Here is a 26,148-nt window from a genome sequence, read left to right as displayed (position 1 = left end):
AATATATTTCTACTTTAAGAATCAAGTAATTAATCATATAAGTTTAAATACCGAATTTTTTGTCTATGTTAAAATTTAATATTGATTTTGAAGTTTGTATTTAAATTTTTTTTATTAAATATTTACTATTTTATATAAGTCTGAAAGAAAATTTCAATTTACGTATCTATAATTCAATAAAATTAAATAAAGCATTGCTTGAACTGTTTCAATATTTATAGAAAATTTTAAACTTTCCAATGACATTCCTATTGTAAAAGAATTAGATGGAAGCCCTAACAATATATTGAAACAAATACGAGAAATAAAGAAGTCTTTTGAATATCCTTTTATTAAAAGAAGAAATAAACACCCATATAAAAAAATTCATTAAAAATTTAATTGTGGAAATAATAATTTTGTAGAAACCCATTTGCAAATAAAAATGATTGTTAGTATTTATATTTTAGAAGGAATATTTAAATATTTCGAAAAAAATTACGATTGGATGCATTTTTTTTCTTGAAATAGAATTTAAATACTCCTTCAATTATAAAAATTTCTCAGATTGTCACGCAGAGCGTATTTAACTACCAATTAAGACTAAGCGTAAATTTTTGAGGAACTGTCAAGTCATGGCAAAAGGAACTGATGAATCTAAAAGCATAAGCTAACAGTTTTTTTTTTTTTATAAAATAGTTCTTTCTGATATTCCTTCTGCTCCTACTTACAAAGGACTGCGTTATAATTTTCTTATTACGTACTATCTGAATTCGAAGTTTACGTATATACGTTGTACGTATATTGTTATATGTTTTTCTATGTACCTAGAGAGCAACATGGGTAATGGCAGTAGCTCAAAAAGGATATGTTGAAGCATTAAAATAAATCCTGAAAATATTCATATATTTTTTTTAAAAAGGCTGTAATTATCAGATATACAGAAATAAATTGTAAACCTATAATTCAGAGTATATACAGAGAGAAAAAGAATTGAATATACTCTCTATAGAAAACGGCTAAACCCGAAATTTCGCCAGCATTAAATTAACCAAAAGACATGAAGTTCTAGCCCTAAGTAGTACCTCGTGTTTTTAAATATGAAAGCTTACGTTTTAAAAAGTTTCCTGAGATATTAGAGAAATATGATAAAAACAAGGCGAATTTAATAAATGTTATTCATTCTTATAAAGTGTTAAAGGCTTTTTGAAAATTTACCTAAAGATTTAATCGTAGAGAGTCCTAATATTTGGAAATTAAGCCTTCAACTTGTTGTTAAAAGGTAGAATGCATTTTGATGAGTAATAGGCACAGTTAAGATTTAATTTGTTGACTTGCATAAGACATTTTAGGTTTTTAGGACATTTAGGCAAGGTTCATAAAAAAAATTATGAAAAAAATACTCCTCAGATTTCACAAAAATAGAAAGATATTTTCAATAATCCTTAAATAAATTGCGAATTATTATATGTATTTAATATTTAATAAAATCATAAAAATATATAGCATATTATATTCGTCATTTATGTAAAAGTTTCTAGAGTTATTAAACACATTTTTTGAATTTTCTCGAAATGTTAGTAATGTGATAATACAATATACAACAGACTCAATTCTAATATTGTCTTCGTTGACTTGCCAATAATATGTGATCATTAAAAAAAAAACCAATGATAACATTCCAACATTATTAAAACTACAAATAACTGGATTCAAAAACCTTTGCAAAACATCATATACTCAACACCATAAAATTAACCAAAATATTTAATCAAGGTAATAGACTGAGGAAATGTTTAACTAATGCATTGCAAATGTTTTCTCCTCTATTGCCATTTATACAATAAAATCTGATTTATTTAAAGTTATAACATTTTCATCACAGAGAAAGAAAGGAATCAAATCAAATAGAAGAAAAATAACGCTTAAAATATTCTAACAATTAACTGAACTTTTCAGAAGTTCGCATAACCTGATATTCAACAAAGAGTAAGAAATTTAACAACAAACTTATGATTCGATGATTGACAATAAAACAAAAATATTAACATATTAACAAATAATGACATTGACTTTTAATACAATGGTAACATGCTGGATGCTTGCAAAATTAAATAAAAACAATTAATTTAAATTTAAAAATGTAACAGTGAAACATATGAGACTTTAACGAATGAAAGTGATACATGATAATTAAGTATTTTGCTGTTGGGTTTTTTAAGTCTCGATGTTTGAAATTCTTAACATGTTAGGTTTCAACATTGTATTGAAATTGTAATCCAATGTGTATTGGATTTATTGGGAGAACTGGCCAAAATATGCTTATCGTTACAAGTTTTCAAAAATACGCACTAAATTCTGGTACATTATCCAACGCTTGATTTGTATTGGTATTAAATTAGAAACACATTAAATAAAAGAATGAAGGATGCAGAAAACTGTAAAAATTGCACTTGATAAGATTATCATTTGACAGAACTTGCTGTTTTTTACGTAAATTTTTTATTGGCTTAAAAGCTTCGAAATATTTACCAATAAATATAATTCTCCAATCACTCTTACATAAAAAAAACAACAACAACGGACGATTGAATTAAATTTTGTTTGTGTGACAACAAACTTCGAGCACTTTTTTACAGTGTCTTAGGGCCTAATAACAAAAACCTACTATATAAGACAACAATAGACATACATTAGAATTGATTTCGTCTTCATCAGTGTTACAGTCATTTAGAAAATTGCAGAGAAGTAAGCTAAGTTGAACTGCACAGCTGATCCGATGAAAAATTTAAGGAATGTCACACAAACTTATAAACGAAAACAAATTTCAATATATATATGATTTCCAAAATTATCTTCACGAGTAATTTAACATAAAACACTTCTCTATCTAGCAACAAACAAGTGATGGGTCATTTAAAATCTATACAAACATTTAAGTTCCTTTAAAGTCATCAACACATACAAAGAGAAAATAACTGATAACGAACGGTGTCTCAGTTTCATGTAGAAAACGATGAAATACGTATAGAAACACTCAATGATAAGACACAGTACAAAATTATTCGAAAGAAGATGCTTTTGTTCTTGCAACAATTCTCGGGAGTCGGGAGTTAAAACTCCGGCTATATTACAAAAAACAAAATTTCTGGGACTATTGAATGCCTCGAGTGTCCATTGCATGCCTAAGAAACGTAGGGTTCCCACATTCGTAAGTGTATGAATGCCATGGATAAATGTTCAAATATTTGCTAATGAGATTTCATCTAAATTACAGAGTTCAAATATATTGATACAAATTGAATTTTATTACTTGAATCACGTTACATTACCTTTGGGAAGTACTTTGTACGAGGGAAATGCATTCTATGTCTTTCTGTAATATCTACTACGTATATCGGAAAGGCGTTTAGCTGCTTTGTGCTGAGGCTCACATGAAGGTTAAAAAAAATACCTACGAAATAATAAAACCTATCGTCATCAGATTGAGCATGTCAAAACCACTGATAGATCGAAATTCAGAAGTAACATTGTGCATCAACGTGGGAACCCTAAATGGCAAATTTTCACTTCCATTTTGAAAGGTGAAATTAAATAAAATCAAATAAACTCTACGGTTTTTGTAGAAGCAGCAACACAGAGAAATTTGTTTCAGTAACGTCGTATATTGGTAATCATTTGCCCAATCTGGATGATCCAGATGAAGGTCAGTATATTTACGGCAAACTAGCTTCATCAGAGCTAGGAATCAGAGGTCTGGCTACCAAATGATCGACCCTAGGGCTTGTATCCACAATATCACCTACGGATGTGGTGCTGATATCCGTGTTGGTGGAATTTCTGGAGTCGTTGTCCTCATCCTGAAGACTCTCTCTCCTTCCTCGTGCATCACCATCTGTATCATGTTTCACTTTCTCGGAGTACTGATCTTTACTGGTCGCCGATGACGAAGAATCTTTCTTGTCACTACCGCTAGATGAGTTGCTTTTTCGTTTTCCGTCATCCTGATCTTTTAGTTTGGCTTCTAATCTAGCCTGCTCGTTTATTTCTTTGACAGCCCGAAGTTCTTTCTTGAGCTTCATACGCCGGTTCTGAAACCATATTTTAATCTGTCTCTCTGTGAGGCAAAGAGCGTGAGCTATCTCAATCCGCCTCCGTCGAGTCAAGTAATGGTTGAAGTGAAATTCTTTTTCCAGTTCAAGGGTTTGGAACCGGGTATATGTTTGTCGACCACGTCGCCTAGGGCACCCATTTGGACCTGGAAAATACAAGTAAACACAATGCATTGGATATTTCTTATCAGCTTTTAACAACACTTTTGGATACAGTAAAAAAAAATTTCGTGAAAGTTTAAAAGCAACACACATCATTCCCTCCAAACACGAAGACACATTATGTGGTCTTTTAATCCTTTACACTCAAGAAAATAATAACAGGCATAATTATACAAATGTGGGAGTAAGAATTCCTTTTAGTGCTTAGGAAGCTAAAAAATATAGTAACAACTTTATTATATTTCCTAAAAATTAATGTAAGAGTTTTTGCTACGGCTTTTATAACTATTATAACTAATTATTATAACTTTTATAACTAACTATACGGCTTTTATAACTATCATCATCTAACAAGAATGTGAAAACTGTGCTTCCTTCAGAATGGCCAGTCAGACTGGACATATGATGGCAAAAGGTTAATGTTTTTTTTCAGTAAAATTTCAATGAAATTTCTTTTAAAACAAAGAAGTATCCCTGCTCCTAACTAATATGCATAGAGTTCATAAATTATTAGACCCATCATAAAATTATTAAAAAATTGAATACACAATGCTGTCTCATTTTTTTTTCTTTAGCAGAATAATTATTGATAAAACTGCAGTAGAATATCACTACAGCCATTCACTCCATAATTTCTTATATGTTGACCGATGCAATATGCACACAATGTGAAGTCGAGTATCGATTGGATTCACCATGAGCAACTAAATCATCTCAGAGAGAAATGTATTGATTTTTAGTTAATGTGTTTTTATTTATTTATACAAGTACTTTATTTCTATTCATATACATCTTTTTCTAATGTGTCTAATACTTCTCGAACACCCTGTATATTCTTATAATGCACAGAAACTACAAAATTTGTAATAACTCAGACAAACTTTTATGTCTTGGCTTAAGATCCAAAGCATACAGACTTCAGTTTAAAAATGATGCATTATTCTTCCTATTGTATTTTCCATTTCATAACTATACAGAAAGTTCCAAAAGTGTTTTTAACCATTTTAAGGGAAGGAACTAAGGAATTAAAAGTGGACACAACCCACTTGTATTACTTCGGGTCTTAAATATAAGGAATTATCGCTGCAAGTGGCTCTTCTTCAGTGAATTTAGTAAATGAAAAGAATTTACAAAATAAAATATATAGCAAAAGAAGACAAATGATCGATATTATCACATAATTGCATGAATAATAGCATTGCAAGTCATACGCAGCATAACAAACACAAATAGGATGCAGTATCAAAGTAACAAGCCTTTGGAGAACTTAAAAGTAAATATTCGAAGAACCTGCTGTTCAAGTAGATGCACGCTTAGCTTGTTGCTATCTGTGCAATTGTGTTGTTGTGATATCGAAAATTTGTAACCCACTGAACTTGTGTCATATATTTTATCTGGTATATCCTTTTCTCTTACTTTATTCACTGGCAAACAACCCCTGCGTAGCAGCTATTTTTTGTTTTGCAACCCCATGTTCTAGAGAAAAAAAATGACTTTTTTTCCTATCTGAATGACCTATACTTATAATTTGTAAACAACCTTTTGAAACATTCTGTACGTCTTTGTATTGCATCGTTAATATCAATTAGATTCTTTTTAAATTATTTTACCATTTCCACTGTATTTAATATAAATTGAATAGCCTTCGCTTTTCACTTTATTAATTATTTATAAAAGCTAAGATTTGTCTTTATAACATTTATTATTTAACAATCATAAAAAAAGTAATACTATTGATGTTTTTATTTTTTAGCAATTTCAAAAGAATATATATGTTATGATCAAGACTGACAGTTTACACACGAGTTGTTTAGGCTGTAGTAATAGTTCAGATTTGCAGATTAACAAGTCCTCGTCTTTGTTCTACAGAACTGTCGTGCAGCGTCAAGTTTTAAAATATAAGAATCTCAAATCTCAACTGAAAGATGCAAAAGATTTCAGATCTTGCAATTATAGAATTCAGGTATTTAAATAGAAGTAAAATTTATCTTAAAATATTAAAATTTCTCAATAGTAATTCACAACGAGAAAAAAAATGTAATGTTATGTAGTTTATTCTTTGTTTATTCAATCATTCATTATTCCTTTCAGAAAATTCAATTATAATCATAAAAATTTCCTTCAGATGTATCTTTTTTTTATTTACATATTTATGATTTTTGAGATATGAGTTTTGATTATCTTTTTTAAATTTGTTTTAACATTTATGAACTTCCCTAAATGAATTCTTCTACAAATGGAGATATTAACAAAGCTGGTTCCTGTACAACTGTTTGATAGCAGCAGGATTAGAAATTTCGGAAGAGAAACTTCAAGTTGGTTTGATGCAAAGCTGTGAAGACTGGGATTTCAGCTCAAGTTCTTCTTCACTAGAAATTGTAAAGTGCATCCTTACATTCCCATAGTACAGTTTCGAAATTTGACAATTATTTCGCTGGTCAAATAATTTTAAATTCCATAAGCTGCATAATAAAGGTAAATGAATTCTATTATATTTTTAAAATTTTTCTCCTCTACCCATTTATACAGTTCAAATGAAATAAATGAAACTTAATAGAATGTGAAGTGCAATTTTGAATCCACAAACATTTAATGACTAATAATATCACATTTTTTTATTGTATATAAATGATTGCATGAAGATAAATTGAGTCATACGAATTGCATTACCTGGAATTGGAATTTTTTTACCCCGATTTTTCACATATAACTCATTTTGTCATATAAAATACATCGTAATATCATTCTAAAACGTTTAAACAGACGAAAAAGTAAGAATAAAATCCTTTTTTTAAAGGATAATATTCTTATTAAATTATATTCCTACCCGTATATTCTAAATTTAATGCCCCATAAGTACAGTTAAAACTGTAGTAAACCTGTATTTTTAAAAGCTTTAAAGAAAAGATGCAAAATCCTTTTATAAAGTGATTTTTAAAAGCAATAGAAGACAAATGAACATCAAGTATGTGAAATTGAGCACTGCCTCCTCGAAGACACATTATGGATCATTTGAAAAATTCTTTTTCATTTATAATCGCTTTACCTTCTTGGAAATTTACTTATCTAACAAATTTCGATATTCTTAAGTCCTACAACAATTATGAAATCACGTCTGACAAAGTAAGAATTTATTTAATGACAATATCTGCTATAGCTTAGTATTTATTTCTGCTACTCTTTCTATTAAATTCATTCAATATTCAGATTTATTATAAAAAATACAAGTTTAAATTAATTCTCATCATTTGAATACAAAATTATTTTAGTGCTTCGGTTTGATATTTTAAAGCCCATATCGTAGATCTGAACATTAGATTTACTTTATAGGCTCTCTGAAAATTAGTGAAAATCGCACTTAGTGACAATTTTTTTGCTGCTGGTTGAAATGAGAAAATAAAAGTTTTTAAAAAATTTTTTAAGTAAATAAATAAATTCAGTAAAATTAAAATAATATCTTTAGCAGTAAGCCTCATCTTGATTCAAACATATACACTTATGTTTATGCTTTATGTACTTATGTTATAAGTTACATAAGTTACTTATAACGTATTGTTTTCAAACATATTTTACTTATGTTTTCTAACATATTTTACTTATGTTTTCTAACATATTTTACTTATGTTGTTCAGACATATTTTACTTATTTTTTCTAACATATTTTACTTTTGTTTTACTTATGCTGTTCAGACATATGTACTTATGTTTTCTAACATATTTTACTCTTGTTTTACTTATGTTGTTCAGACAAATGTATATGTTTACATGTACACATGCTTATGTTTTACTTATTTATATATTTATCAAACATATTCGACTTATATTTAATAACTACCCGAAATAAATATTCGCATCAGTAGGTTCCTTAGTTATCTATTAAAAAATGTACACAATAAAACATAAAAAATCTAAGCGTATTAGCTTGTTATACTCTCTAAAAGAATATTTAATTTTTGAAGATTAATGGCCTTCTAGTGTGTTCTCTAATCAAGTAAATGTGGAAATACCATTACTGCAGAATAAAAAATAAGAAAAACGGATATCGGTGAGACTTCTTGTCCATCATGAGGGAGACATTTTTATATTGCGATTCCGCAATTTCTTGAATGATATCTGACAGGGAACATGCTTCGAATCCACAACACATATTTATTGCATCATTTTTTACATTTCATAAGAGTATAGAACGCCAAACAATTTTTTTTAATGTAAGGAGCTATTTCTTCAAACAAAATTAAACAATATTTACAACGTTAAGCCTCATCTTGAACGTGGCTTTCGTAAATTCTATTCTTGATAACTCATCGAAAACCAATAATTAATACCAATAGATTTATTTATATGTCAAAAAATATTGCATTTGAACATTCAGTTAACAATTAAGTGGGTTAGCGAGCGAAGTACCCTCAAAGAATAAGCAGAATTTTCATTGTTAACTGTTTTTTACTGAGATATTGTAACCAAAAAAAATCTGAAAATTTTAATACCAATTATAGCAGGATGAACAAGTCTTATCATGAGGAAGCATTTTTGTACGCCAATTCCGCAACATTTTGAATGATATCTGACAGAGAACACGCTTCGAATCCATAACATAGAATTATTGCACCATTCTTTGGCATTTCATAAGAATTTATTTTCATTTTGTTTGTGTGTACACGGAAGCACTGATCAGGGTTCCTCTTAATTCACTCACTTTTCACTTAGTGTGACTGAAATTAAGGAGACAATTAAGCAGCGTATAGGAGCCTTGATGAGAAATTTCGTTAATTGCATTAATTTAGATGTCAGTCATATTCAGGAAATACAATAAATATAGAAGCAAATTTCCGGAACGTCGGAAACGCAGAAGCGAATTAATGTGTAATTGGCAATGTAATGAGTTCTATAATATGGAGGTTTGATAATTAGCTGGTAAATAAAATGACTAGATTATTCGATTCACTTTACAGCTATAGCTCTTACTTCGATTAAGCTTATGAAATAATGGATTATTCAAAACTATTTTAGCAATCGAATCATATAGAAAATTAAAAGTGTTGCATTTAAAATATGCCTCATGAATAACGAAACAGCAATATGGGTTTATTATGAAAATTTCGGTGTAGGTATTGCACTGTCTATATAATAAAATTTGATAAATAACGCTAAGTGGAGTGTGCTTAACTTCTTTAATTCATGTCAAAAAATCTGTATGGGATTTTGCATATTTCTATTGTTGTTTTGTGGGAAAGAACAAAAATTAGAGGTAATATTTACGTATGTAAAATCCTTTACCAATTCTTAATAGTATCAAATTTAACAGGAATTGAATTCCTTTGATATTTGAATTTAAATAAAACTCAAATATTCAAATTTCAGTTTTTCTTCGAGGAAACAACAGGTTTTGTATGCTTTTAATGGTTTTCCATTTTTTGGATTGTTTAAATGAAGTGACGTGCCCTGACGAAATCATAGTTATTATTCTAAATTTTATTTAATTAAAATTTTTTTATAGCACAAAAAGGAAATGGAATAGGCATACGCTACGTATAGAGTATTTACTATATGCTGTTTTAACAATGGTTAGAAACTGCTTGTTTTGCAGATTAAAAAATTTAATATGAAATAACAAACTGAAAAGAATTCTGTAGACTGCTTGAGATCTTTTAAAATTTTTCTTTTCGAGACAAGCAAAACATAATTTTTTAATAATAATTCCAAAGTTACGTATACATAGTAGCATACACATACGCATCAGAGAAAAATAAGCGCCAGATAAAAAAATAATAATTTTAAAGCGTTGTTTGCTAATAATTACACTGGTGACCATAAACTAAGGAACAACAACATTTTATAGGAAAGCATATATATAAAATGCAAAGAAAAAAAAAAGCAAAAGTATAATGCGAAAAATAACAAATTTATAAAATATATCATAGACACCGAGTAGGAGAAAATTATGGCTTTTAAGAGGAATTTGCAAAATTATAAAAGTTTCATTACAATTTCTTTTACGAAATTTTATGTAGGTGTTCACATTTCACCACAATGTATGTACAGCATCAGTTTCGCATACTCTTGATTAAATCCTCATTCCAAAATAAGGTTAATTTTGCAACTCTTGTTTCAAAACTACAAGAAAATCTTTGCTAAGCAATGACGGATTGCAGTTTGCCACGAGTTTTCTAAGTATATGCCATATATGTTCTGAGTGATTAAAATCAGTTGAGAATGCAGGACACTCCATTCAGTGTAATTCTTCACTTTCATTGAGATTATCAACACACCACGCACAATGAAAGTGAGCAATATCATACATGAAGATGGAACTTTTTCTAATAGTGCAATGAAAATTGCATGCATGAGATTCTAAAATATCTTGGCAATAAGTATGTGAATTTTTAGCGCCTCTTTCCATGATATTAAATTGTGTAAGTCCGTTTAACATTATGCCTTCCCAAATACATAATAACATCACTTCAGTCAAGATCAATTTTCAAGATGTTGGTGAAAGAATATGTCATTGCAATTTTACGCCAAATGTACTGTCTCATAGAATCGAATGTTGAGCAAAATTTGCTTTAATCCATTTCAAGTACATTTTCCCATTATTGATCAATCCCTTTATGGTATTCACGATGTTCACTAATATATCTTCTGTCTGTTGAAAACATTCAATGGAACACATTTAACTGGTTTACGGGTAGAGGTGGATTTAGGAATTTTGCGAAAATAGGCAGTGTATATTATGAGACCCCTTTTTCAATAAAATGATCAGTTTAGATTCTCATTTCAACATGTTTTTAGGCTTGCACCTTTTATTTAATTTACTTTGAAAATTTATTTATTTACTTATTTATTATGTCTACAAACTGCCCAGCGTAGACATAATAGACAAGTTTGTATGCAATATTATTAAGACAGAGATTAGTTTTTACAATTATTCCAATAACTAAATTAGCGTAATGAAACAGATAAGAACCTGTCCAATCATACTTTGCAAAATGTTAATGTTATCATTATATCTTATCTTCCATAGAATTTACATTTTTTATAAGCTTTTTTATTTGGAAACTAGGAAATTAAAGTCTTTTAATCGGTTTGTTTCTCAGTTTAGCGGCCCTAGGCAGTTACTTAGTTTGCTTAGTTGAAAATCCACCACTGTTTATGAGAAAACAAAACAACAGAGTTGAATCTTTTGGCCACCGATTGGTTTAATATTCAGATACCCGCGCTTATCTGTATCCCTTATAATAATTTGACAGCAGTTATCGGGTGATTACTTTTGGGTGTAATCTCGTAAAATCGTCTACACGTGTTCTTAGATTCATATCATTTGTAATATCAAGAGGGAAAACATAAATCATGTGCATAACGCATATACAATATCTTTTACCACAATGCCCTGCTTCACTTATTATCCTTTTATATGCCTTCGATGCTAGTCACGTAGTTCGGTATATTTGCATACTTATCAACCAATATTAAAATCTATTACCCATATCTGGAAATTTTGACATCTTCCTTTAGTGCCTCACATTTTAGTTTGGTGTACGAAAACTAGTATTTTATATTTTCCCTTTAATTTATAAACCCCAGTGAATAATATTGTTAACTTATTGGCATTACTTAATATAAAATGAAATTTGTTGAACGCTGAGACTGAACTAGATTTATATATAAGGATTCAAAGCTTGATAAAATATTATCCAAATATAGCTTGATAAGCTTTTATCCAAAAGATATATCTTAAAATTTTAAGTCTAATGATTGTTTATTAGATTTCAAACAATCAACTTTTACAAGCTTTTTGTCTTGGATTTCAAACAACTGCCAGAAGCTATCTGATGATGCAGATCGAAGCGATAACTGGTAGATAAACATTACTTCCCTTTTTCTAATATTATGGTGCTATAATTTTAAATTTGTTTATTTTTACTTAACTGTTCATAGAAAAAAAATCTGCTGTATTAAGACAAAAAATTCTCAAATTAGCTTTCCTATACGTCATTTAAATAAAAGTCAAAGCACAATTGTGGTAATGCTTTTGAAATTTGTTAATCCTGCGAAATATTTACATCATATTGCCAATGAAATAAAATAGAAATTCCGCTATTTTATTTCATTTTTTATTCACTGAATTTTAAAGCTCTCATTTTATTAATATCATGATGATTAATCATTACAGAAAACATGATTAAACGGTTTTGAATCAGATGTGCTCAATAATATTATCCTATTTAGTATCAAAACACAATATTTGACATTTTTAATAATGGTAATCCGTAAAATGAAAATTCTCTACATTAATGAGAAAGAACTGGATGAACAACTATTTTTTAATAGAGTGAATGAAAATCGAAATAAACACCTGAATAGAAAATCTGATGATCGTAGAACATCATTGGCTTTAAAAGCCTTTACAACACTAGGCATGTTTGAAGACCTCATTATGTTCCTCTGGAGATCCAGATTCGGTAATTTTAGAATGCATTCAATTAATTTATAGCAGGAGAAATTCACACAAAACTCCCATATTTTTCAATATTGCCATACCATTCCCGAGGGTATCAACATTAAACTACAAGACAGTTTCTTTTACAAGTTTTAGAAACTTTTATTTTTATTTCAGCTTTAAAAAAAACGCCCTTCTAAAAATTTAAGTAAAAAAAAGCGCCCCCAAAAACATCTTTTTTTTTTTTTTTTTTGCAAGGAAGATATAGATAAAATTACCATCAGCAGCATCTCTTCTTCTTTCTTTACTTTACAAAATAAAAAAGAAAAGAAAAGAAAAAGAATCTCGGATACATTTTCCACGGAAGGAAAGAAAAAAAAAATATATATGTAGGAGAGTCAAGACAAACTATTTCTCCCGAGAGATTTGCTAAGGGAGAGGCAAAAAAGGAGGAAAGAGAGGGGGTGGGGGTGGAAAGGGCGGTGTTTCAGGTATCTTGTATAGCTCAGTGGAGAATTCTAGGGAGAAGGCCGGGAAGATATATAAATACATCCTTTTTTCTTTCCTGCCCTGCTCTGATGGGATGAAGGGTTTTGTGTGATACAGCTCCTGATGGCGCTTCTGCTCGTTATCCGAGAGCAATGTAGAAGAGCTGTAATGAGAAGTGCCAGCAATGGATCGTCTTGGCTTATGAACACTTGGAAAGATGATGTTCCCCATACCTGAACGCGGGGAAAGCTTAGAAATTGTGAATAAAACTCTATAGTTTATGTAAGCGATGGCGGGCTATCTCATACTAAAATGAACGCAAAAATCAAAATAAGGAATAAAGACGCGAGGGCTTCAGATATGCGAAGTTTCATATGAGATTAAATAATTCGGGGAGCTGCTGGTTATTTCCCGGTTGCTTTGTTTAGGTCTCGACAACTTTTTAAAGGTATACCGAGGATGCATGCTACTAAATATTTTACAGTAACGTAATAAGTTTAAAAGCATCTTTTCCATGCAGAAACTGAGCTTCGAAGGATAAAAACATGTGTAGAAATGAATTTTATTACTGTTTTTATTCCACATTTTTCAATAATAATGAATTAAAATGTACATAATGATGAGAAAAATGTATTCAGAAAATGAGAGTTTATATATTTATAAATCTCTTAGCAGTTAGAAAAGGTTATTCATTTTTACGTGTTTTTTTAATAAGACCCTTAAAGAGCAAAAGAATTATTCTGTTAAAATATAGTGACAATTTATGGAAATGGTGACTTTCCTTTTTTTCTTTCTTCTTCTCTTTTTTTAATTCTCAAATAAAAAAAAATGCTATTCAATAAACATTTTTCGTGGATATATAAATTCTTGCAATAAATTATTGAAAATGAGCAATGACTTTGTGAACAATTTCACAAATCTGAGTTCAATGAAATGCTACATAAGAATATTTTTAGTAAATTATATGAAAATAATACAATACCGCGCCTGATTTTCTTTATTTCTTGTAGACTATTAATATTAATCTTGTAGATTTTTAAATATTAATCTTGTTTTTATATTGACATGTGTTGGCCATTATTATTCATTGAAAACAGTTACTAAAAGAGCTGGGGTGGAAAGGAAAATTCAGATCATTCTCCCATTTTAAAATACAAAGTGTTTGGATCATTTTTTGATTAAAAAGTTGACAAATTTGTAAGTAAAGCATTTTTAATAGCATCATTTACAGTCAGGCATCAACTGCCCCTCTGATAAATATGAAGATTTTTTCTCTAACGTGAAATTGCCCATTTGCTATTTTAAATTTTGTATTAATAACTGGAATTCCTTATTTGTGAATTTTTTATTCCTTTCTTTGTGAATTTTCTTTCTCCTAAAAATAATGGAGCTACAATAGTAATTTATCTGAAAACGGGGATCAATCTTATGTTATTAGAAGTTTCAAACTAAAATTATTGAACCAGAAAATTATTACAAAAATAATAGCGACTAAAATTCAAGGAGAAATTAATTGTTCATGTCAAAAAGTAGACTCGGAAATATTACACTTCTTATTGTTTCATTTTTTTAATAAAAAAAAACGGTTGTTATTTGTAAGGGTTTTAGATATTTATCATATAAGGGAAATATCTACTATTTTAGAAAATCGGTGGATATTTCCCATATATTCCATAATGGCTTTCCACTTTTGCCAGATTGAATGAGCATTTTTTTATTAATTTAAATATTTTTATTTTTACAAATAATAACATTTCATTTTAATCAGAAGTTTCAAAATTTAAAGGACCGGTTTACAATAACTTCACATAAGAAAAGTATGAATTGTTTTCCCTTTATTACGAATTTACAATTTAAAAAACAAATAAAAATTTACATTAAAAATCGGTTACATTCCCGAAATATTTTTTAAATTAAATATAACGGTGTTTCTTATTATGAATTAAATTTAATGTAAAATCAGAGAATATTTCATACTACAAACCGAAATATCTGCACTTTGAAGTTAAACGTTATTCTTAGTCAACCATTTCGATGCACGGTAGAATGTTGAAAGGCCCCTTTTTCTTCATGGGATTTGGATGAAAAACAATGACTATCTAATCTATTACTCTGATATTATTTCTAGTTAAAAAATATGAAGTTCCACAAGATATATGAGCAATCTTGTTGAATCGGACACTTAAACTCTATTAAGGCTGTCGTAGGTCGTATTAAGTTGACCTCTTGGGTATATTTATAATCTCTGGATTTAAATCCCAGATTAGTGCCGATTCTTCATTTAGCTGTTTAAAGAAATACTCTTGAATTAATTTTTTCTTCCTGTGATAGAATTAATTACAGTTCTAACCATCAACTTCATCACTAATCCTTATTTTTTCGCAAACAAACAGAAATTTTTTCATTGTTTCCTCATTTACTCCAGATGTTCGTCTCAATATTTTTAATGCAAAAATAGTCTTGCTACCATTTTCAAATCTGTAAAAATGTTGTTTTAATATTTACATATAGGAAAGTGCATTACTTTCTAATGATGTGGCACATTCAAGTTTGGAAATTTTCTTTCATCTTATATAAGAATTTCAGGGATACCTGAGGTGTTATGTGTGCCCATAGGATTTTTTTTAAATTAATGGGTACTAATGGGAGTTGTTAAAATCAAATATTTCATAACAGGATTGAAGTCTGTATTTTAAGTGTTATTTTAAGTGAACCATTAATAACTTTTAGTATAGCAATTTTTTGAAGACTTTCGATTATTTGTATTTCTTAATCTTCCTGATTTGAAAATTCCGTAATGCTATGCAAAAATGCAATAAATTCGGAAAATATTTTTTGTTCATTCGAAAAGTTATGTAAAGCTTTAATAATATCGGCTCTAGACAATTATTTTTCAAATAATTAGTTTATATGTCTTATAAATGGGGAAATATTAGTGAAATGCAAATAAATTCAGAGTATGGAAGAATGATAAAATTTTACTTAATCAATGCTGCAAATAGAATGAAAAAATCCAACTGAAAATATCCAGAGAGGCGATACTTAACGGCTATTTTCAGTTAAAAATTTAGGAAAAGAGATTTTAAAAATATGATAATGCAAACGTTGTAAGATACAGCGTCCTCATTTTTAGGATATGTTACCTCGATATTTTTCAAATAATAAGTTTATTTTTAATATGGTTTGAAAAGTTTTTCCCCTAAATAAAAAATTATTTTGAAAACCCGTCTGATTAACATTACGAATAATAGTTGCAAGTGAAGCTGGTTTTAAGTGCAGAGTTTTGAGACGAAATATAGAGCTTTCGTGACGCACGTCAAGTGACTCATCAAGCTTTTTTGTAGAGATGTGAAGTGTTTAAAGAAGCATAATGTAATAGATTTTACTAAGTCATAAAATTTACTTATGTCTGCTATTTCTGCAATTGAATATTGCTTTGAAAATAAGCAGTACTTTCAAAAGCAGTACATTTTGAAACTAGGCAGAAAAGTCAAACTTAACAAAACTGTGTTATTCATTTGTGAAAGAAAAATATATTTTGATGCCATGAACATGTATTCAGTCATTACAGTAGTTGGATACGAGTCTGCATATAACAAAATACTTCTTTCTTACAAATGTACTGAAATGACAACAGTATTCCCGCTTAATATTTTTATCTTGCTAGGAGTTTTACGCATTCTGTAAATTATAATAGTTCTTTTATAATAATATTTTCGTACTTAAGAAAATGAAAAGACCAAATTTTGGTATTTGCAATTAAAATTAGTAAAATTTTGCCCAGGCAATTAAAATATGTATAAGTACAAGTATATATGTATTTAAAATTTAAAAATTACTTTGAAGATACGTAATTTGAAGTTTTTATAGAATATATTTTTGTTGATGATAGCACTATACTTGGTATTAAAGCTAGTCAATTTACAACACTGAAACGAGCGATACGTTTGTATTAATTCAATGTTTGTATTAATTCAATAAGACAGTAATATGAAGAATAATAATTTATATATGTTAAGGAAAATATAAGTATTACCGAACATTAGCACCAGAAGGGAAACTATTTAAGTGTATAAGAAACATATACAGAATTCTATGGTATTCAAAGATTGTTTAAAACATCAGTTAAGTTTTTGTGTCATATTAAGAAATGTGAAATAGTTATTTAATCTGTTTAGAATCAATAGTAAATGCTTATTCATTTTTTTTTTTTTTTGATCGTCAGAATTTAAGTAAAGAATGACAAATGTTTGAATGTGCAGTGTTAATAAACAAAGAAAATTATCAATTTAATAATCTAGCAAAATTTGATGGAATTAGTTTTCAATTCAAAAGTTTTTTCCCTAACTGCAAGTAAAAACTTTTTGCAACAAATCTATAAAGTTTTAATAAATAGTCTAATTTTTCTTTTCAGATTCATTTCAGAAACAACGTTTGTCAAAAATGAGAAATACTATACTCGAATTGCAGAATTCAAGTATATAATTATTCATTACTATTCTTTAGTATCAAAGATGAAAAAAAAATGAGGGGAAAAATGAGGTTTTCGTGTTTTTTCTGTTTTAACATAAAATGATGAGCAAACAAGCTTCATCCCATCAGTTCTGTCTGAAGAAAAATATCCGGTACTAAATTTTGATTTAAAACAAACAGTAAAATCATTTACGATTCTTCTGTAAATACACCTCAACTGCTGTTTATTGGCAAGATAATTTTCTTTACAAATATTTATAGAAATTGGATAATTTGATTTATTACAAGTGCTAAAATTATTTACAACAGTTCTATCAGCTGTTTATGTCAACTATAACCATAAGATCTGTTAAAATGCAAACGAAAGCAGATAAGATGCATTCTTTTAAAACAGTTACGTAAAACACGCATAATTTCGAGAAAAAATATATCTTCAAATAGTTTTTCCTCATAAAAACTTGTGTGATCTATCATTTAAATTGTGCATATTATTTCAAAAGTCTACTGAAAGACATATCAACCAGAATTCTTTAAGTAGTTTGAGCAAAATTCATTTGTAAGATTTCTGCATGTTACCATGCACATCAATTTAGAATCTAGTGAATTGTTTTCATAGCTCTTTATATTTTTTCTCCTTTATTTTAATACTAAAGTTTTTATTTCATCTAAGAAACAGTTTAGTTTTTCAGTTATTGAGCTATTTACCAGTTTCAGGATAAAGTAGTAAGGATTATAAAGCTGCGTTAAAAGTAGTTCGAAATGCTTACTTTTAATTCATTATTTCACAAAAACTGATAACTCGATATGACGATTAAAAAAATTATCACTCCCGTCAAATACAAATTTTTTCTCATTTTTAATTTAAATGCACATTTATAATTCAGTGATGAAATTTTTATATATTTAAAGCATACCATAAAAGGATTAACAAGAGCAGATTTAAATGAATTAAGACATTAAAATAGCTTTTGATCAAAAATATTCCGAAAAAAAAACATAACATAAATTTATGATTCTCTGGATGCAGTTTTAGGAGGTTTAGTCTCTTAAATAACACTTATATACTTGAAAATGTAAAAGTATTGCAATAAATATCACCTGTCTTCTTTGAGAAATTTACTGCATTGTTATTAGCCGTTACTAAGACTATTTCAAATATTTTTTCAAATACTGAAAATAAAATTTATTGTGCCACCATATATCTCTATTCAACAGTTTATACTAAGCGACACAGTCCATTCGCTGTTAAAAAGTTTTTACTTGAATGAAAAAAAATATCGGAAAAATATTAAATTTTTAAAATAGTGAGCATAAGTGTGAATCTTTTTGAATGAACCATTCATAAAATCTTTTAATATAGACATATAAATTTTATATTTTGTTTAGCCAACTGTAAATACAAATGATTCTACGTGTTTAAAACTAAAATTTATACATCCTTTCTATTGGAATTTCCTATATTTTTATCGAACAATAAGATGCTTTTCTAAAGAGAAGTATTAAAGTTAACTCTAGATTCGAATAACTGCCACTTTTTAGTGGAACTTACGACTTCAGTGAAAATATTACAAGTCCTTGACAGAGAACGGGCCATTGAAAACAATAGAAGTTGTACATTGCGCTTCATAGCACACGGACTGATTTTTATTACAAATGGATTTCTTTCCAATGTAATTTAATCCGGTTCAAGTTTGTAGGATGTCATCGGTCCGTAACTTCGACGTGTTTAGTGATTCTTGTATTCTTTATTTATCTCAAAGAATCAAATATCAGATTTTCCATGATATTATTTGATAACCTGAATTGAATTATTTATTTGAATTGTTGTATTTACAATTTCTTGTATGTAGAATATTAATTTATATTTTAGAAACTTGTTCGCATAACTATAAAATTTTTAACTAGACAATTTTGGATTATATATATTTTTCAGATGACAAAAATATTGTATCGTTAAAACATATTAATTGAGGTAATATTATTTTGCTTTAGATATTCATATGCTGTTATTCTTTTAAATTTTTTGTTAAAATAAACATATGCTCATACTTAAAAAAATTTTTTTTAAAAGTTGGTGCTTACATTGTACTTGTATCATAAGTCTAGAACTTTTGCTTGACAACAACAAATATTGAATCTGTTCTCTGACATATAATATATTTCCATGATATTTAACTCATATATATATCTATATACATATAAAAATTTCTGGTCACATTTGGTTTTATTTTTTGAACCAATACGGTTCAAAGTAAAAACATTTGCATTTCATTACAATCGATTTCCATTCACAAAACTGCACACAATTATATTATACAAATACAACATGTCAGGTATGTAGCCAATTTCTTAACGAAAGTTTTATAGATATATTTCAAGTAAAATGTATGACGTTTGCTTGTCTCGCAATGAGAGAAAAATAACGATCCAAAATTATGTTAGATCTTTTTACTATCAATATCGTATCAATATTTCATATTTATCTCTAAAAATCACATATGATATTTACTATAATTGAATAAATGGATCCTTTTTAAATTATTCAATTAAATAAAATAGCTACATTCTTTCACTTATGACTTTTTAGCATCACAGTGAAACATATTTAATTACATATTTCCTTCATCATATCTCTTGGTTGTTTTACTGAAACCTGTATTAGTTTAATGATTATAAATGAGATGAATCCTCGTATTTTACAACTGGATGAAATATAAATGTATATTGTATTTGTGGAAAGTAAAAACAGCAAAGATACGTTAATCATTGTCAAAAACAAAAGAAGAATTCTAAAGTGGCAAAATCCTTGTTAATAATTTTTGCAGTGTATTTTTTCGAACAGTGATTAATTTTTTTTCATATCCAAATTTATAGAAAAATATATAAGCAAAAGTTTCGATTTCATTTACATTAACTTGTTTCTTATTTTGTGTTTTATTTATTTTAAATCATGGGGCATTATTTCTAACCTTAATATTAAACCACAATTGCTTAAATTATAGATACCGATTGAAAAATAAGTGCGCAGTTTTATCTATCCCAATATTTGTCTCCAAAACATATTTAAACAAGCAGTGAAATAATTTCGATTCAGCGTATTCCTCTAAAATTTTAGATACAAATATATTTGAAATTTCTTTTATTATTCAAAAGCTATCTTAGTTTTCCACGTATATGTATATTTAGAATTTTAAGAGATTTTTTTTTTTTTACTTAAAAATGGTTATCGAATTTCAAAGGTATCACGAATGATATGAGATTAAATACTCCGATTTTAGAGACTTGTATTAATTTTTCTTTTCTAGAAACCTTTTTACCTGATTTTAACTAATGACATATGATGGAATAATAAAAAAATGCAATTAGTCCATGCATAAGAATATAAAGGGATATTTTATCTAATGTTTATATGTAGCTAAAAATGTATTGATATCATAAGCAGTTTCTTTTTATTTAATTATAGTGTCAATAGTACATAGTATTTAAAAACTTTTCAGCCTTAAAAAGAATACCCCAATTTACTTTTTGTATTTGAAAGTATTTTCCAAGGTTCTACTATTTTATAGACATTTTGTTTCCTTAATATTCTAAGACTTTTTTTTTCATTTTATTTAAGCTTAAATAAAATGAAAAAGCTGCAAGTATAAATGAATATTCGTAAAAATTGGAATCGCACTTCTCAGTCAGTCCTGCAAACTTAAACTTCCAAAAAAAAAAAAAAAAAATGCATTTCTTTTGATTTCTCACAGATATAAAAATTTATTGATTTCTTGCAATACTTTTATTTAATTGTTTCTTACCATTTATTTCTTTTTAATAATACTTTAGATTCTCAAAAGAGTTTTGACTTTAACAGATTAACTTTTATAAGAGTTTTTACTTTAAAAATTCATTCAGATAACAAAAAGAAAAGAAAGACAGAAGATATGTATGGCTCAAATTAGTGCATAACCTTTTATAATACATATCGCATTCTACATCGTATTACTATATATTATGCATCCTAGATTCTTACAAAAACCAATTAAGTATATAGAAAATGTCTGCTTCTCTTAAACGAATCTAATTTCATCAGTTGCTACAGTTCCCAAAATACATTACTCTATAAACAAATTTCTTAAATGAACACTCCCACTAAATATGTGCTAATGTACCATTTTCTATTCTTCTAGGTAAATGAAAATGGCATTGAAAGCTTCAGCAACAAAAGCAGCAAAGAAATGAGTATAAAAAATGGCAAAAAGAATGTCCAGTCATGAAGAGTACAATTAGCTATTCCTTTGCTCGCAAGGTAGATTTATGAAGCGAATCGTGATTATGCTGCAAACTGGCGAGCTTGTCTCGGGCACACAGAAGAACTCGTGATGAACGACTTAGCTACTTTCAACGACAAATGCCATTAACAGGTGAACCAAAATAACCCACGTAATTAAACTTTGCGGGTAAGCCCATCTCGAGTTGTGATTAACGAGACATAAAACGAATGGAAATGGATATTGTCTTGTACTTGGTTACTGAAACGGCAGAATAGGAAATTTCGCGGAGGTCATATTATTTCAGTGGAAATTCATTCATTCGAATTGGCTTCTCTATTTATTGGAAGATGCCATTTAAAGTCATAAAACATCCTGTAATGTAAAATTTTTCGCACTCCTCGATTTAAAAATATTTTCACTGTAATGTAAATGTAAATTTTAGCAAGCCATTACTTTTTTTAATGGAAATTTCTTCCACAATCTCATTTGTTTTTAACTATCGTAAAAGTCATGTTATTCCAATGAAAATTCATTTAGTCGCATTCGATTCCTCATTCACTGGAAATTGCCATTTAAATGTATATAATATAATCTGACGACAATAGCTTTTATAGTTTTTGATTTGAATTAACATTTCTTTGAAATGTAAACATTTTTCAACCAAAATGCTCAAAAATAGATTCAACAAAATTTCTCCACGGCTTTCTTTTTTTGGAACATAATTTTAAAAACATTTTCACTGTAATGTAAATGTAAATTTTAGCAAGCCATTACTTTTTTAATGGAAATTTCTTCCACAATCTCATTTGTTTTTAACTAACGTAAAAGTCATGTTATTCCAATGAAAATTCATTTAGTCGCATTCGATTCCTCATTCACTGGAAATTGCCATTTAAATGTATATAATATAATCTGACGACAATAGCTTTTATAGTTTTTGATTTGAATTAACATTTCTTTGAAATGTAAACAAATTTCAACCAAAATGCTCAAAAACAGATTGCAAAATTTCTCCACGGCTTGTTTTTGAGAATAAAATTTTACAAAGCAAATACGGAGTTTCTTTAAAAGAATGTCATTCCGGTGAAAACTCGTTAATTGTACTACTCGAATGCGTCAGAAGAAATTACTATCAAAGATAAACACTTGTTGTGATAGAATTTCGATGTGATGTAAATTGTAAATCTTGGGACAAAAAAAAACTTTAATTTTCGTTAGTTTTTTTCTTCTTCTTTTTATAAAATATCTACTTTTCTATGTAAATAACAAATTTCATTCTTCATAACAACTTTTTACATGGATTTATCATATATTTCCAAAAAGATTATTGTTGAAGCCTTATAATATGTTGAAGGATTTTAAAATAAACTGTATACATATAAATTCAATTTGAACATTCTAAATATTCGTAAGCAAGTCTTTATAGAAAATTAGAAAAGCATTAAAAAAATATGATTAGATGCGTATCTTTTTACAAAAGTATAAATTTATGTTTCAACAACAAAATTTTAAAAATGTGATGGACAGTATACATAAAAACTATAATTCCTTTTGAAAAATGTGATTATGATGCTATTTTTTTTCATCATATATATTGAAAGATATTTGGTCTTGACAGATTCTTAAAGTTCATTCCTTCATTTCATCACATCAAAACATTTCGAAAAAAGTCTAAAGTTAAAGTTAAAAAAATAATAATAAATATGATTACGATTACAAAAATCTTATTCGATGTAAAACTCAAAAATTAAGCCATTAACAATAATTCAAGTTTCATTTTCACGAGTGAAATCTTTTATTTTAGATAATTTGTACACAATTTTCCTTCATATTACTTGTTTTAAAAAAATCCAACTGAATTTTATTCGTCGTTAATTCGTTTATTTTTCTTTATTGAAAATTTAAATCTGACGTACTTAACGGTAAATATCAAGGATTTAAATTCGTCAATATAAACACCTCGAATACTGAAATAAATAAATAAAAAGTAAAAATATAAACAGAAAAAAATACTAATAGCATTTTATTCTCTATGCCCTCTGGTGCTTTTCAAAGATTTATTCACATTCAGGAGGTGTGACTTGTATCATCCAGCAATATCATCTGAGCACTAATTCTATAAGTGTATAGAAAAAAGAAGGGAACATCTCAAACAGCTCATTATTCTCTTGTCACATACGAACTATTAAGTAATGTCAATATTATTCAAACATTCATGAAAATAAAGATGTGATAGTCCACAAGGATTGGTTGGATAGTTTCAAAATAGTCATCAATTTCAGATGACATTCGTAAACTCTGTCGTGTCCATTCAAGCTTCTTTACAATGTCCCTGAATCTGGGGGAATGGGGGTGGACGTCAACTATCCGTCTTCTTTGTCCAAGTAAGGTCACCCCTTCTCAGGATTGGTCCCAAAAATAGTCTGAAGTCAAATTTCGAAGTGCTACTGTGTACAAAATTTCATTCACGTTTTATCTGTTATCCTGCTACTGATTTTGGGTTTAAAATGTGTCGTTTCAGCTGTTTCTGTGGATTATATTTATTTGGAAGAGAATTTATTTTAATGGATTATCCATGGATTTTTGCAAAACACGGAGGTAGGACGTTTTTACATTTTATTCGAGAAATTAATTGATTGATGAACAAAATATGTAAATAATTATTTTCTTATGCAATGTTTGTAAATATTATTTTTCCTTTATGGATTATCTGCTATTTATCTATCTATACATTTGTGGAAACTATTTTTGAAAAAAAAATTATTTATTGTCCATAGTAGTTCATTTAAAAATTTTCCATACGTTTCCTATGGTATTTAACTATATTTTAATGCACATGTGGGATGCATATTTATTTTATAGATATCTATATTTATTTTGATTTAAAAAAGGAGTTTTATTATTATTATAATTTGAAATGTTTGAAGAAAAAATTTGAAAATTTCTAATTCAATCGATATTTGTAATCACATATTGAGTAATTGCTTAACTAAAATATAGGTACTAAACAAAATCAGCAAGAAATTTTAGTGAAATTGCTTTGAAATACTTCAAGCCTACAAAATGTATAGAAATTGAAATATCTAAGTACTGATTTAAATTTATTATTCAATTATTGTTTTAGATTTGTTTTCATATTTAATGCTATTTTTATTATTTATTTATACAGTGGGTTGGTTTCCGGATAGCCTTCTAGATTTTGAAAATAATTATATAAATAACTTTAACATAAAAAATTATTTTTAAGAGCATTAAACATTTTATTCTTATACTATTAATTTTTATTTTTATTTTAAAACTATTTGTTTCATATATCGTAAATCATTCTGATTAATTCGTTTGTGAGTTTTAAATCGCAAGAATCATCTATGAATTTTATGCCATGCATATTCGGAGATTCTGTTTCATTTTTTCAAAATGGGAAATGTTATTTTCAAAAATTTAGTTCTAACAGTATTTTTCTTTTCTTTTCTTTACTTTTTTTCTTTTCATCTCTCTCTTTCGTTAAAAAAAAAAAGAGCTTCAAAAATAAGCTGCATCGAAAAATTTCCTAAATTCAGATGCATTTCAATTGATTAGTTTGAAAAATGCTTTATTTTAACTAAAATTTAATACTGGTTCTAAAACGTGCGTACATTAAGTTTAATCTGATTAGTTAAAGAAAAAAATATCTTTCAAACATATATGCGACAGTTTACGAATTAGAAGTTAAAAAAACAGTTTTTGCGCTTTGAAAAGATGAATTATTAATTACAAATGAAGCAAGTGAAACTACCTTTTAATCATATATTATCACATTAGACTTTTATCAAATTAATTTTTTTTCCAAAATATTGGTTCATTCAAATTCTTAAAAAGAAATAAAAAATAATAATTTGAAAATGCTAAATTTATGCATCGCTAGTCGAAACAATGATAAAATGAAAACACAGCGTAATCTACGCACTCCGTCGTTCTTTTGAATTTAAACAAATGTTTAAATTATTTGAACAGTTGATGGTGCAATAAAATGTAATTATAATTTTTGTCAACAAATAGCAAAATCTTTTCATTCTATTGGAGTACTGCTTATGTTTGAGCAAATCATCACCTGATTTATTCACTACGATTAAAAACTTAAAACTTCAACTGTGTGTAAGAAGAATTAAACAATTGATGTACCGTCTAAGCAAACGAAACCAAAATTTGAATAACTAAATGACTTTTAATTGCTATTTTCTTTTAAAAAATCGAAGTCATG

At 27.9% G+C, this 26,148-nt stretch overlaps 1 protein-coding gene across 1 annotated transcript in view; it reads right to left on the bottom strand.

Annotated features, from left to right (window-relative positions):
- Nucleotides 1–242: 242 nt before the first annotated feature.
- LOC129958264 (homeobox protein abdominal-A homolog) overlaps nt 243–26,148 on the bottom strand; it is a 63,920-nt gene continuing 38,014 nt past the window's right edge. The window contains exon 3 of the mRNA XM_056070593.1: nt 243–4,237. Within this exon, the coding sequence (XP_055926568.1) occupies nt 3,696–4,237 (542 nt within the window). The 3' untranslated portion in view covers nt 243–3,695. The remainder of the gene's footprint in view (nt 4,238–26,148) is intronic.

Source organism: Argiope bruennichi, chromosome X1 (assembly GCF_947563725.1).
Source record: "Argiope bruennichi chromosome X1, qqArgBrue1.1, whole genome shotgun sequence".
Taxonomy (NCBI): domain Eukaryota; kingdom Metazoa; phylum Arthropoda; class Arachnida; order Araneae; family Araneidae; genus Argiope; species Argiope bruennichi.
The sequence above is the reverse complement of the archived record's forward strand: the minus strand, read 5'-3'. Positions and strand labels throughout refer to the sequence as shown.